Here is a 13047-nt window from a genome sequence, read left to right on the forward strand (position 1 = left end):
ATCCAGCCTGGATTGTATTTGTTTTTATACCAACACAGCTGTAAAATATAATTGAAAAAGAATTTTCAGGAAGGAGCGATTGTGTTGGGGGTATTTGCGATGGGAAAATTCTCTCCCATCTCTAATGGGAACACCAACCCACGGGTGCCCCTCTCCTCCCAGGGACCCCCCTTGGGTCAACTCCTTGAGGTTTTTGCCTCGTCTTTTCCAGCTGCTGCTGCCTGTTTACTGCCCAACGTGAGAGGGTTGGGCCTGGCGGGCCATGGAGTGGCCCTCCCCAGCCAGGAGTGGGTCTGAATGGGCCATGAGGGCCTCTCCCGATCGACATGTCATGGGCTGTGTTTTCTTTTCCAGAACGCTGGAGATGAAGGGCCTCCTCACACTGGCTTGCTTCCTGGCTTGTAGTAAGTGCTTGCCCCGAGACCTCTGAACTTTTGACCTTTCACCCCACAGGAACAATAAGGTAGTGGAAAGGACACCAGTCTTGGAAGTCCTGGCGACCTGATTTTGAACCTTGGCTCTACCCTGGCCATGTCGATTTCAGCAAGAGCCTTGGGCTCTCCGAGCCTCTGTCTCGTCATCTGTGACACAGAATAATAGTTGACGGTTGGGCTGCGGCAGGATTCTAGGAGGGAATGTGGAAAGATTGTGCCATGTGGAAGACATGGGGCTTGTAGATGGGAGGCAGATTTTTTACTTTGATGACAAATAAAATAAGATAAAACTATCACAACACAAGATCCTTATATAAATATTCCATTCCACGATTCCTGGGCATTCTGTGCTCAGGCCTGGCCAGGTTTTCTACACGTCCCACCTGCTGCCACCTCCCAGCTGGAGGGAACTGCCCAACGTGGGGGGAGCCTGGCTTTAGGCCTCCCCTGCAGCCCCGTCACCGTATACACAACCTCTGACAAGCTGTCCTGCTGATGCCTTGCCAGATCCCTGGAGACTGCAGGAAGAGTGGGAGAGTGCAGGGAGAGGGCCTCTGGCTCACTGCCAAACCCTGGGCAAGGCGCCGTCCCCTCTCAGCTACAGTCTCCCAACTGCAAGATGAGGGAGCTGGCTTCAGCGATCTCTACTGGTCCCACACTGCTCTAAGATTCTGTGCCTCCTGTTCCAGATGGTGTTAATTGCGGGGAGGGACGGCTGTATCATCAGGAGAGACAGGAAGTGCCTGTCTGCCTGCTTCATACAGATACCATATTCATTATCCCTAACATTTCTTGGTCACTTACTACGTGTCTGTCACTGTGCTAGAAATTTACATACTTTATCTTTTTTCAACCCTCATGACATCTCCAAAAGGTAGGCGTTCATTTTAGGCACCCCCCCACCCCGGCATTTTGCAGATGAGGAAACTGAGGCTCCGAGAGATGAAGTGACCTATTCAACATCATACTGTGAATTAGTGGCAGAGCTGGGATTGTCCACGTCCAAACTTCTAATCCCTTCTCTATACTGTTTGCCCTCACGTTTCTCATTCCTCTCCCATGAATGGGGAGGATAAAAAAGGGACACATTGGTCCCTCCGAGCCTCAAGGTGACAGAAAGGGCGGGAGCATGTGGGAAAGTGGGGCTGGAGCAGGTTTGCCTGGGCTGTCTTTCAGGTGTGCCTGCTGTCCCAGGGAGCTTGCTGGAGCTGAGGGTGATGATTGAGAAGGTGACTAGGAAGCCCGCCCTGATGAGCTATGGCTTCTACGGCTGTTACTGCGGCTGGGGGGGTCAAGGAACCCCCAAGGATGGTACTGATTGGTGAGTTAATTGTCATAACTGCCCTTTATGCTTCAGGCTCTGTATCCACATTATCTCATTTAATTCGATATCAATTCTGAAAGATGAGTATTAAAGCACCATTTTATAGATAAGAAAACTGAGTCTCAGAGAGGTTAACTGACTTGCCCAAGATACATCTAGTAACTCCCCGAAGCTCAGTGCCTAATATATCGGTTGATCTATCACTACATAACAAACCACCCCAAAATGTAGTAGCTTAAAGCGATGACAACCATTTATTTTGCTAAGATTCTGCCACTTGGGCAGGGCTTGGTGGGATGGCTTGTCTCTTTTCCACCTGGCTTCAGCTTGGGCAGCTCCTCTGAGGCTGGGTGATCTGCTTTCTAGAATGATTACTCCTATGGCTGGCAAGTTGTTGCTGTCTGCTGGCGGGGAGCTCAGCTGAGGCTGTGGGCCAGGGGCCTCAGTTCCTCTCACTTAAGCCTCTCTAACGTTGTCTGGACTTCCTCATAGCACGGTGACTCTTGGGTTTCAAGAGTGAGTGTTCCAGAATGGCATGACAAAAGAGCATGGCGTTTTTATGATCCAGCCTCAGAAATTCTACTGTGTTCCTTCCACTGTTCTCTTCGTCAAGGCAGTCACAAAGGCTTTAAGAGAGAGGGGGCCCAGTTTCCACCTCTTGATTGGGAAGTGGCAATGTTCTAGAAGAACATGTGAGATGGGAGAGATTGTTCTTTGAAAAATACAACCTGCTGGGTTAACAATTCTTATACAGCTAGACATGTATAAGGGGATGGGGGGCTTAAACAAATGGAGGGCAGATGGTTGGAGCCAAGCTTGTCACTGCTGGAGTGGGAGTTTACAGACCAGACAAGCAGGGACAGGAAGCTAGAATGATCTGTGTGATGATGGATTAGAGTTGGAGACTTCAGTATAAACTCCTAGTTAGCTGAATATAGAAGCAGATGGTTACATATAAAAATATGTAGAGATATGTGTAATTACGTGGGTTAATATAGACACATATTTTTTTTGCTCTGTCATCTGAGAGGCCCTAAAAGAAACAATACCACAGAAGCAATAAGCAGCACCTAGTGCCCAGACCTGGTTTCTGATACCGTTCTCCAATGAGAGGAACCGAGGCTCCTTGGAGAGATGGCTGATCCTAGGACTAGGGCAGGAAATATACAAGATGAACCTGGAGCTTTTTGTAGTGCCCAAAATTAAGGAAGGGCTCGAACAAAACAAACCCAAACCAAACCCCTCATTGATAGGAATATGTCAAAGAGCACAGGAGCCAACTGGGAGAGCCCCCAGTGGCCAAAACTGGAACAACATGGGCAACAAAATAAACCCATGACCCATCTTATCATGGCAAAAACATCAAAGAAATCCTAGTAGGAGAGCATCCTACAAAAGACTTGACCACCATTCCTCAAAACTGTCAAGGTCATCGAAAACAAAGAAAGTGTGACAAACTGCCACAGCCAAGAGCAGCCTAAAGAGACAGGACAACTACATGTAACATGGTGTCCATCACTGGATCTTGGAATAGAAAAGAACATTTAGGTAAAAACTAAGAAAATCTAAAGAAACTACAGACTTTTACAATTAATGAATCAATAGTGATATATTATTATTTAATTAGTTAACATTTATTTACTAATGTATCAGTATTGGTTTGTTAGCTGTAACAAACGTATTATACTCATAAAAAGTGTTGATAATAGGGGAAACTGGGTGTGGGGTAAAAGGGAGCATTTGGTACAATCTTCTCGATTTTTCTATAAATCTAAATTTTAAAAAAATGCAGTTTCCCACAGCGATCACACTTGAAGTTTAGTTTTTGCTCATTTAACCATGTGAATCACATATCAATTCAAGGACCCAGGTTTCTCCTGTCTTGTGACTTTCCCCATGGCTTCAGAGTCCTCGGCTGCGGCATCTCCATCCAGCTGAGATGGAGAGAGAGAGAGTGGAGGACAGAGTGGGAATTTTTTTTTTAACATCTTTATTGGAGTATAATTGCTTTACAATGATGTGTTAGTTTCTGCTTTATAACAAAGTGAATCAGCTATACATATATCCCCATATCTCCTCCCTCTTGCGTCTCCCTCCCACCCTCCCTACCCCACCCCTCTAGGTGGTCACAAAGCACCAAGCTGATCTCCCTGTGCTATGTGGCTGCTTCCCACTAGCTATCTATTTTACATTTGATAGTATATATAAATCCATGCCACTCTCTCACTTTGTCCCAGCTTAACCTTCCCCCTCCGTGTCCTCAAGTCCATTCTCTACGTCTGCGTCTTTATTCCTGTCCTTCCCCTAGGTTCTTTAGAACCATTTTTTATTTTTTTAGATTCCATATATATGTGTTAGCATACGGTATTTGTTTTTCTCTTTCTGACTTACTTCACTCTGTATGACAGACTCTGGGTCCATCCACCTCACCACAAACAACTCAGTTTCGTTCCTTTTTATGGCTGAGTAATATTCCATTGTATATATGTGCCACATCTTCTTTAGCCATTCATCTGTCGATGGACACTTAGGTTGCTTCCATGTCCTGGCTATTGTAAATAGAGCTGCAATGAACATTGTGGTACATGACTCTTTTTGAATTATGGTTTTCTCAGGGTATATGCCCAGTAGTGGGATTGCTGGGTCGTATGGTAGTTCTATTTTTAGTTTTTTAAGGAACCTCCATACTGTTCTCCATAGTGGCTGTATTAATTTACATTCCCACCAACAGAGCAAGAGGGTTCCCTTTTCTCCACACCCTCTCCAGCATTTATTGTTTGTAGATTTTTTGATGATGGCCATTCTGACTGGTGTGAGATGATATCTCATTGTAGTTTTGATTTGCATTTCTCTAATGATTAATGATGTTGAGCATTCTTTCATGTGTCTGTAGGCCATCTGTATATCTTCTTTGGAGAAATGTCTATTTAGGTCTTCTGCCCATTTTTGGATTGGGGTTGTTTGTTTTTTTGATATTGAGCTGCATGAGCTGCTTGTAAATTTTGGAGATTAATCCTTTGTCAATTGCTTCATTTGCAAATATTTTCTCCCATTCTGAGGGTTATCTTTTCGTCTTGTTTATGTCTTCCTTTGCTGTGCAAAAGCTTTTAAGTTTCATTAGGTCCCATTTGTTTATTTTTGTTTTTATTTCCATTTCTTTAGGAGGTGGGTCAAGAAGGATCTTGCTGAGATTTATGTCATAGAGTGTTCTGCCTATGTTTTCCCCTAAGAGTTTTATAGTGTCTGGCCTTACATTTAGGTCTTTAATCCATTTTGAGTTTATTTTTGTGTACTGTGTTAGGGAGTGTTCTTATTTCATTCTTTTACATGTAGCTGTCCAGTTTTCCCAGCACCACTTACTGAGGAGGCCGTCTTTTCTCCATTGTATATTCTTGCCTCCTTTATCAAAAATAAGGTGACCATATGTGCGTGGGTTTATCTCTGGGCTTTCTATCCTGTTCCATTGATCTATATTTCTGTTTTTGTGCCAGTACCATACTGTCTTGATTACTGTAGCTTTGTAGTATAGACTGAAGTCCAGGAGCCTGATTCCTCCAGCCCATTTTTCTTTCTCAAGATTGCTTTGGCTATTCAGGGTGTTTTGTGTTTCCATACAAATTGTGAAATTTTTTTTCCAGTTCTGTGAAAAATGCCATTGGAAGTTTGATAGGGATTGCATTGAATCTGTATATTGCTTTGGGTAGAATAGTCATTTTCACAATGCTGATTCTTCCAATCCAAGAACATGGTATATCTCTCCATCTGTTTGCATCATCTTTTTTTTTTATAAATTTATTTATTTATTTATTTTTGGCTGTGTTGGGTCTTCGTTTCTGTGCGAGGGCTTTCTCCAGTTGCGCGAGTGGGGGCCACTCTTCATCACAGTGCGCGGGCCTCTCACTATCGCGGCCTCTCTTCTTGCGGAGCACAGGCTCCAGATGCACAAGCTCAGTAATTGTGGCTCACGGGCTTTGTTGCTCCACGGCATGTGGGATCTTCCCAGACGAGGGCTCGAACCCGTGCGCCCTGCATTGGCAGGCAGATACTTAACCACTGCGCCACCAGGGAAGCCCTGTTTGCATCATCTTTAATTTCTTTCATCAGTGTCTTATAGTTTTCTGCATACAGGTCTTTTGTCTCCTTAGGTAGGTGTATTCCTAGGTATTTTATTCCTTTTGTTGCAATGGTAAATGGGAGTGTTTCCTTAACTTCTCTTTCAGATTTTTAATCATTAGTGTATAGGAATGCAAGAGATTTCTGTGCATTAATTTTGTATCCTGCTACTTTACCAGATTCATTAATTAGTTCTAGCATTTTTTTGGTAGCATCTTTAGGATTCCCTATGTATAGTATCATGTCGTCTGCAAACAGTGACAGCTTTACTTCTTCTTTTCCGATTTGGATTCCTTTTATTTCTTTTTCTTCTCTCATTGCTGTAGCTAAAGCTTCCAAAACTATGTTGAATAATAGTGGTGAGACTGGACGACCTTCTCTTCTTCCTGATTTTAGAGGAAACGGTTTCAGTTTTTCACCATTGAGAATGATGTTGGCTGTGGGTTTGTCATATATGGCTTTTATTATGTTGAGGTAAGTTCCCTCTATGCCTACTTTCTGGAGGGTTTTTATCATAAATGGGTGTTGAATTTGTCAAAAGCTTTTTCTGCATCTATTGAGATGATCATATGGTTTTTCTCCTTCAGTTTGTTAATATGATGTATCACACTGATTGATTTGCGTATATTGAAGAATCCTTGCATTCCTGGGATAAACCCCACTTGATCATGGTGTATGATCCTTTTAACGTGCTGTTGGATTCCGTTTGCTAGTATTGAGGATTTTTGCATTTATGTTCATCAGTGATATTGGCCTGTAGTTTTCTTTCTTTGTGACATCTTTGTCTGGTTTTGGTATCAGGGTGATAGTGGCCTCGTAGAATGAGTTTGGGAGTGTTCCTCCCTCTGTTATATTTTGGAAGAGTTTGAGAAGGATAGGTGTTAGCTCTTCTCTAAATGTTTGACAGAATTCGCCTGTGAAGCCATCTGGTCCTGGGCTTTTGTTTGTTGGAAGATTTTTAATCGCAGTCTCAATTTCAGTGCTTGTGATTGGTCTGCTTATATTTTCTATTTCTTCCTGTTTCAGTCTCAGAAGGTTGAGCTTTTCTAAGAATTTGTCCATTTCTTCCAGTTTGTCTATTTTATTGGCATATAGTTGCTTGTAGTAATCTCTCATGATCCTTTGTATTTCTGCAGAGTCAGTTGTTACTTCTCCTTTTTCATTTCCAATTCTATTGATTTGAGTCTTCTCCCTTTTTTTCTTGATGAGTCTGGCTAATGGTTTATCAATTTAGTTTATCTTCTCAAAGAAGCAGCTTTTAGTTTTATTGATCTTTGCTATTGTTTCCTTCATTTCTTTTTCATTTATTTCTGATCTGATCTTTATGATTTCTTTCCTTCTGCTAACTTTCGGGGTTTTTTTGTTCTTCTTTCTCTAATTGCTTTAGGTATAAGGTTAGGTTGTTTAGTTGAGATGTTTCTTGTTTCTTGAGGTAGGATTGTATTGCTATAAACTTCCTACTTGGAACTGGTTTTGCTGCATCCCATAGGTTTTGGGTCATCGTGTTTTCATTGTCATGTGTTTCTAGGTATTTTTAAATTTTCTCTTTGATTTCTTCAGTGACCTCTTGGTTATTTAGTAGTGTATTGTTTAGCCTCCACGTGTTTGTATTTTTTACAGATTTTTTCCTCTAACTGATATCTAGTCTCATAGCATTGTGGTCAGAAAAGATACTTGATATGATCTCAATTTTCTTAAATCTACCAAGGCTTGATTTGTGACCCAAGATATGATCTATCCTGGAGAATGTTCCACGAGCACTTGAGAAGAAAGTGTATTCTGTTGTTTTTGGATGGAATGTCCTATAAATATCAATTAAGTCCATCTTGTTTAATGTATCATTTAAAGCTTGTGTTTCCTTATTTATTTTCATTTTGGATGATCTGTCCATTGGTGAAAGTGGGGTGTTAAAGTCCCCTACTATGACTGTGTTACTGTTGATACCCCCTTTTATGGCTGTTAGCATTTGCCTTATGTTGAGGTGTTCCTATGTTGGGAGCATAAATATTTACAATTGTTATATCTTCTTCTTGGATTGATCCCTTGATCGTTATGTAGTGTCCTTCTTTGTCTCTTGTAATAGTCTTTATTTTAAAGTCCATTTTGTCTGATATGAGAATTGTTACTCCAGCTTTCTTTTGATTTCTATTTGCATGGAATATCTTTTTCCATCCCCTGACTTTCAGTCTGTATGTGTTCCTAGGTCTGAAGTAGGTCTCTTGTAGACAGCATATATATGGGTCTTGTTTTTGTATCCATTCAGCCAGTCTATGTCTTTTGGTTGGAGCATTTAATCGATTTACATTTAAAGTAGTTATTGATATGTATGTTCCTATTACCATTTCCTTAATTGTTTTGGGTTTGTTATTGTAGGTCTTTTCCTTCTCTTGTGTTTCCTGCCTAGAGAAGTTCCTTTAGCATTTGTTGTAAAGCTGGTTTGGTGGTGCTGAATTCTCTTAGCTTTTGCTTGTCTGAAAAGCTTTTAATTTCTCCGTCAAATCTGGATGAGATCCTTGCTGAGTAAAGTATTCTTGGTTGTAGGTTTTTCCCTTTCATCACTTCTTTAAATATGTCCTGCCACTCCCTTCTGGCTTGCAGTGTTTCTGCTGAAAGATCAGCTGTTAACCTTCTGGGGATTCCCTTGTATGTTATTTGTTGTTTTTCCCTTGCTGCTTTTAATATTTTTTCTTTGTATTTAATTTCTGACAGTTTGATTAATATGTGTCTTGGCATGTTTCTCTTTGGATTTATCCTGTATGGGACTCTCTGCACTTCCTGGACTTGATTGACTATTTCCCTTCCCATGTTAGGGAAGTTTTCAACTATAATCTCTTCAAATATTTTCTCAGTCCCTTTCTTTTTCTCTTCTTCTTCTGGGACCCCTATACGTCAAATGTTGGTGTGTTTAATGTTGTCCCAGAGGTCTCTGAGACTGCCCTCAATTCTTTTCATTCTTTTTTCTTTATTCTGCTCTGCGGTAGTTATTTCCACTATTTTATCTTCCAGGTCACTTATCTGTTCTTCTGCCTCAGTTATTCTGCTATTGATTCCTTCTAGAGAATTTTTAATTTCATTTATTGTGTTGTTCATCATTGTGTGTTTGCTCTTTAGTTCTTCTAGGTCCTTGTTAAATGTTTCTTGTATTTTCTCCATTGTATTTCCAAGATTTTGGATATCTTTACTATCATTACTCTGAATTCTTTTTCAGGTAGACTGCCTATTTCCTCTTCATTTGTTTGGTCTGGTGGGTTTTTACCTTGCTCCTTCATCTGCTGTGTGTTTCTCTGTCTTCTCATTTTCCTTAACTTACTGTGTTTGGGGTCTCCTTTTCACAGGCTGCAGGTTCATAGTTCCCATTGTTTTTGGTGTCTGCCCCAGTGGCTAAGGTTGGTTCAGTGGGTTGTGCAGGCTTCCTGGTGGAGGAGACTGGTGCGTGTGTTCTGGTGGATAAGGCTGGATCTTGTCTTTCTGGTGGGCAGGACCACGTCTGGTGGTGTGTTTTGGGGTGTCTGTGACCTTATTATGATTTTAAGTGGCCTCTCTGCTAACGGGTGGGGTTGTGTTCCTGTCTTGCTAGTTGTTTGGCATAAAGTGTCCAGTACTGTAGTTTGCTGGTCATTGACTGGAGCTGGGTCTTAGCTTTGAGATGGAGATCTCTGGGAGAGCTTTCGCTGTTTGATATTACATGGAGCCGGGAGGTCTCTGGTGGACCAATGTCCTGAACTTGTCTCTCCCACCTCAGAGGCACAGGCCTGACACCCAGCCAGAGCACCAAGACCCTGTCAGCCACACAGCTCAGAAGAAAAGGGAGAAAAATAAATAAATAAATTAAATTAAATTAAATTAGAAAGTTATTAAAATAAAAAAATTAAAAAGTAATAAAAAAAGAAAGAAAGAAAGAAAGAAGAGAGCAACGAAACCAAAAAAGAAATCCACAAATTATAACAAGCGTTAAAAACTATACTAAAAAAACCCCAAAAAACAAAAACAGACAGACAGAACCTTAGGACAAATGGTAAAAACAAAGCTGTACAGACAAAAATCACACAAAGAAGCATATACATACACACTCACAAAAAGAGAAAATGGAAAAATATATATGTATATATATAAAAAAAAGGAAGACAGCAACCAAATCAATAAACAAATCTACCAATGATAATAAACTCTAAATACCAAGCTAAGATAAACATAAAACCAGAAACAGATTAGATGCAGGAAGCAAACCCCACGTCTACAGTTGCTCCCAAAGTCCACTGCCTCAATTTTGGGATGATTCGTTGTCTATTCAGGTATTCCACAGATGCAGGGTACATCAGGTTGATTGTGGAGATTTAATCACTTCTCCTGAGGCTGCTGGGAGAGATTTCCCTTTTTCTTCTTTGTTCGCACAGCTCCTGGGGTTCAGCTTGGATTTGGACCCGCCTCTGTGTGTAGGTCTCCTGAAGGTGTCTGTTCCCTTTTGAGAAGTCTGAGGTCTTCTGCCAGCATTCAGTAGGTGTTCTGTAGGAGTTGTTCCACATGTAGATGTATTTCTGATGTATTTGCGGGGAGGAAGGTGATCTCCATGTCTTACTCCTCCACCATCTTGAAGGTCTCCTAGAGTGGGAGGTTTTTATGGGTAGGTCTAGAAGTGCTGTACATCTCCCAGGGTGCCAGCCTCGTCATGTGACCACACATACCTGCAAGGGGGGCTGGGAAATGTAGTCTCACTGTGGGCCCAGGAGGAAAGAGCCGGTCCGTGAACTGGTACGTGTGGGACAGCCTCAGTGGAAGAGCAGGAAGGACTCAGCCATATTATGAGACTCTTTCTTGGTCAGACCTCACCAACCATGGTGGCCTCTGCTCAAGGGACAGGCCCCTTCTGCTCAGGATCTAAATCTCTTGCATTGACAGGTGCTGTTGGATGCATGACCACTGCTACGCACAGCTGGAGAAAAAAGGCTGCAATGTCTTGACACAGGTGTACAGATACAGAGTTGCATGGGGCCTGGTCACCTGTGGTAAGGCTGGGGCTTCCATTCAGGCCACTGGAAGAGCCTGGGTCCCTGCTGCCTCTGAGGTCAGATGCCCCAAGAGGTCAGCCAGTCTGTGTCTTGGCGGGGCAGAGATGGGGGCAACAGGGGCAGGATTATTGCAGCTGTATCTGACCTCTAGGGGGAGGGCGGAAACATCTTAGACTCAGCATGTACTAGGAGTTAAGTGCTTTCCATACGTCCTTTTGCTTGCTGTGGGGTGGCTTTAGTGTCCCCATTTTACAGATGAGGAAACAGACTCAAAGGCTTACCAGTGCACACAGCTAGAGTCGGGATTCAAGCTCAGGTCCTTCTGAGTTCAAAGCTAAGTCTGGGGATGGTGTCTCCTCTATGAGAACTGAAGTTCCTCCAGAGCCAGGGCTGTCTCCATCACCAGACTGGGAGCTCCCAGTCTGATGGGGAGGGAATGCATGCCCTCCAGCAGACTGGGGACTCCCTGAGGGCAGGAGCTGTGTCTCCCTCAGCGGAAACCTCGCCCTGGGGAGCAGCTGTGCCTCTTCCATCAGGTTATGCACCCCCAGTGTAGAAGCTGTGCCTCCCACATCAGACTGAGGGCAGGAAGGAGACTGGAGAGGCTGCTCAGGCTAGCAGCAAGTCCCGACTGAAGCAAGTCCAGAGTCAGTGTCACAGAGCATCTCTTTTCTTCCTCATCCTGCATTTGGTGTCCTGTTTGCAGAACGTGGGTCCCTCTGCCAGATGCAGCTCTGCGCCTGTGACCAGCATTTCGTCTACTGCCTGAAGAGAAACAAGAGGAGCTACAACCCTCGTTATCAATACTTTCCCAACTTCCTCTGCACCTAGTCGCCTCAGTGAGCTCCTCCTGGACCAAGACTCTTACACCCTCTCCTACAGCACAGAGCTTACCCACTCTGCTGGGATCCCCAGAGAGGCTCCCAGGTCTGGGACCTCATTCTTTCTTGATGTTCCACTGGGCTCGGAGGAGCCCCACGGCCACACTTCACCCTCCAGAGTTCCAGGAGAGTGACTCTGGTCATTAGACTTGGCAAGGTCAGGGTCCCCGGCCTCCACTTGCGAGATCAGCCGCTCTGGTGCCGAAAGCTCGCCCTTCACTCCAGGCCAGCTGTGTTTCTCCTCATCCCTGAAGACGGCCCTGCTTCTCCAGGAGGGAGGCTTTCCTGGGATGCATTGACTTTTCAGTTCTGCTGTTGGGTTATAACTACCATCCTGTAGAGAATTTTCACTGAAGTGGAAGCAAAAGTGACTCCATAATTCTGCCACATAGATATTAAATAAAATTCCTTCTCAAGACTAATAATAACCACACAGGTATTTCCCCTGCTGTGGAGGGTTGCCTGTACCCCTTTCTCTGCTGTTGGGGCACCAGACCCAGCATTAACCATGTTCCCTCAGAGGATGAAGGTACAGATTAGTAACTAGAAGGTTTCCTGGGGTGAGTACCAAGCCTTCTTTGGGGCTCATCTCCTTGAACCTTGGGTCCACTCGAGCCAAGCACTGGACCTCATTCTTCCTCCAGGGAGTGGGGAGAAGATGATTGGCAATCGTGCCATCTTGGGCTTCCAGACCAGAGAGCGCCGCATTTGAATGCCAGCTTGGCTTCTCCAGCTGTGTGGTCTCAGGCTCATTACTGAACCTCTCTGATTTCTGGTCTCTTTAAAAAAGAAACTGTAATGTTTTTTGCGATGTAAATTGGGAATCCCAAAGCTACCTTGATGATGACCTGGCGATGATGAGGTTCTGGGATTTCACAGAGCAAGACGTTAAAAAAATAGAGTTCAACTATGGGGTTTATTTTTACCAAGGAAGGACACCAAAGAACCCACCTCATCGATCTATTCATAAAAGAAAGGGTGTTCTAATACCCAGACTGCAGGAAGAAAGGACACATCCCAAAACAAAGGAGAGTCCTTTCCAAGAAAGGACATTTGGCTTCCTTCCACTGACAAATCCCAAAATAACCACATGATAAATGGGGTCTATATTTAAAAACCTCCAATGTTGAACATTTTCAAAATAAAATTTAATTTTATGCAATTACCCTGAATGTACTAGTGTTTTCGAAAAGTTTGCTATGGACTCGCGTCTAAATTTGACAATGTAACAAAGAACGCAATTCAAATGTCCAATTTGCTCATGAAATTTTTTTGATCAGAGCCATTTT

At 43.1% G+C, this 13047-nt stretch overlaps 1 protein-coding gene across 1 annotated transcript; it reads left to right on the forward strand.

Annotated features, from left to right (window-relative positions):
- The first annotated feature begins 364 nt into the window (after window positions 1-364).
- PLA2G5 (phospholipase A2 group V) lies at window positions 365-11708 on the forward strand. The gene is made up of 4 exons (XM_068537750.1): window positions 365-404; window positions 1611-1755; window positions 10768-10874; window positions 11584-11708. Exons 1-4 carry the CDS (start codon window positions 365-367, stop codon window positions 11706-11708), a joined length of 417 nt encoding a protein of 138 aa, XP_068393851.1.
- Window positions 11709-13047: the final 1339 nt, after the last annotated feature.

This window comes from Eschrichtius robustus, chromosome 3 (assembly GCF_028021215.1).
Source record: "Eschrichtius robustus isolate mEscRob2 chromosome 3, mEscRob2.pri, whole genome shotgun sequence".
Lineage (NCBI taxonomy): Eukaryota > Metazoa > Chordata > Mammalia > Artiodactyla > Eschrichtiidae > Eschrichtius > Eschrichtius robustus.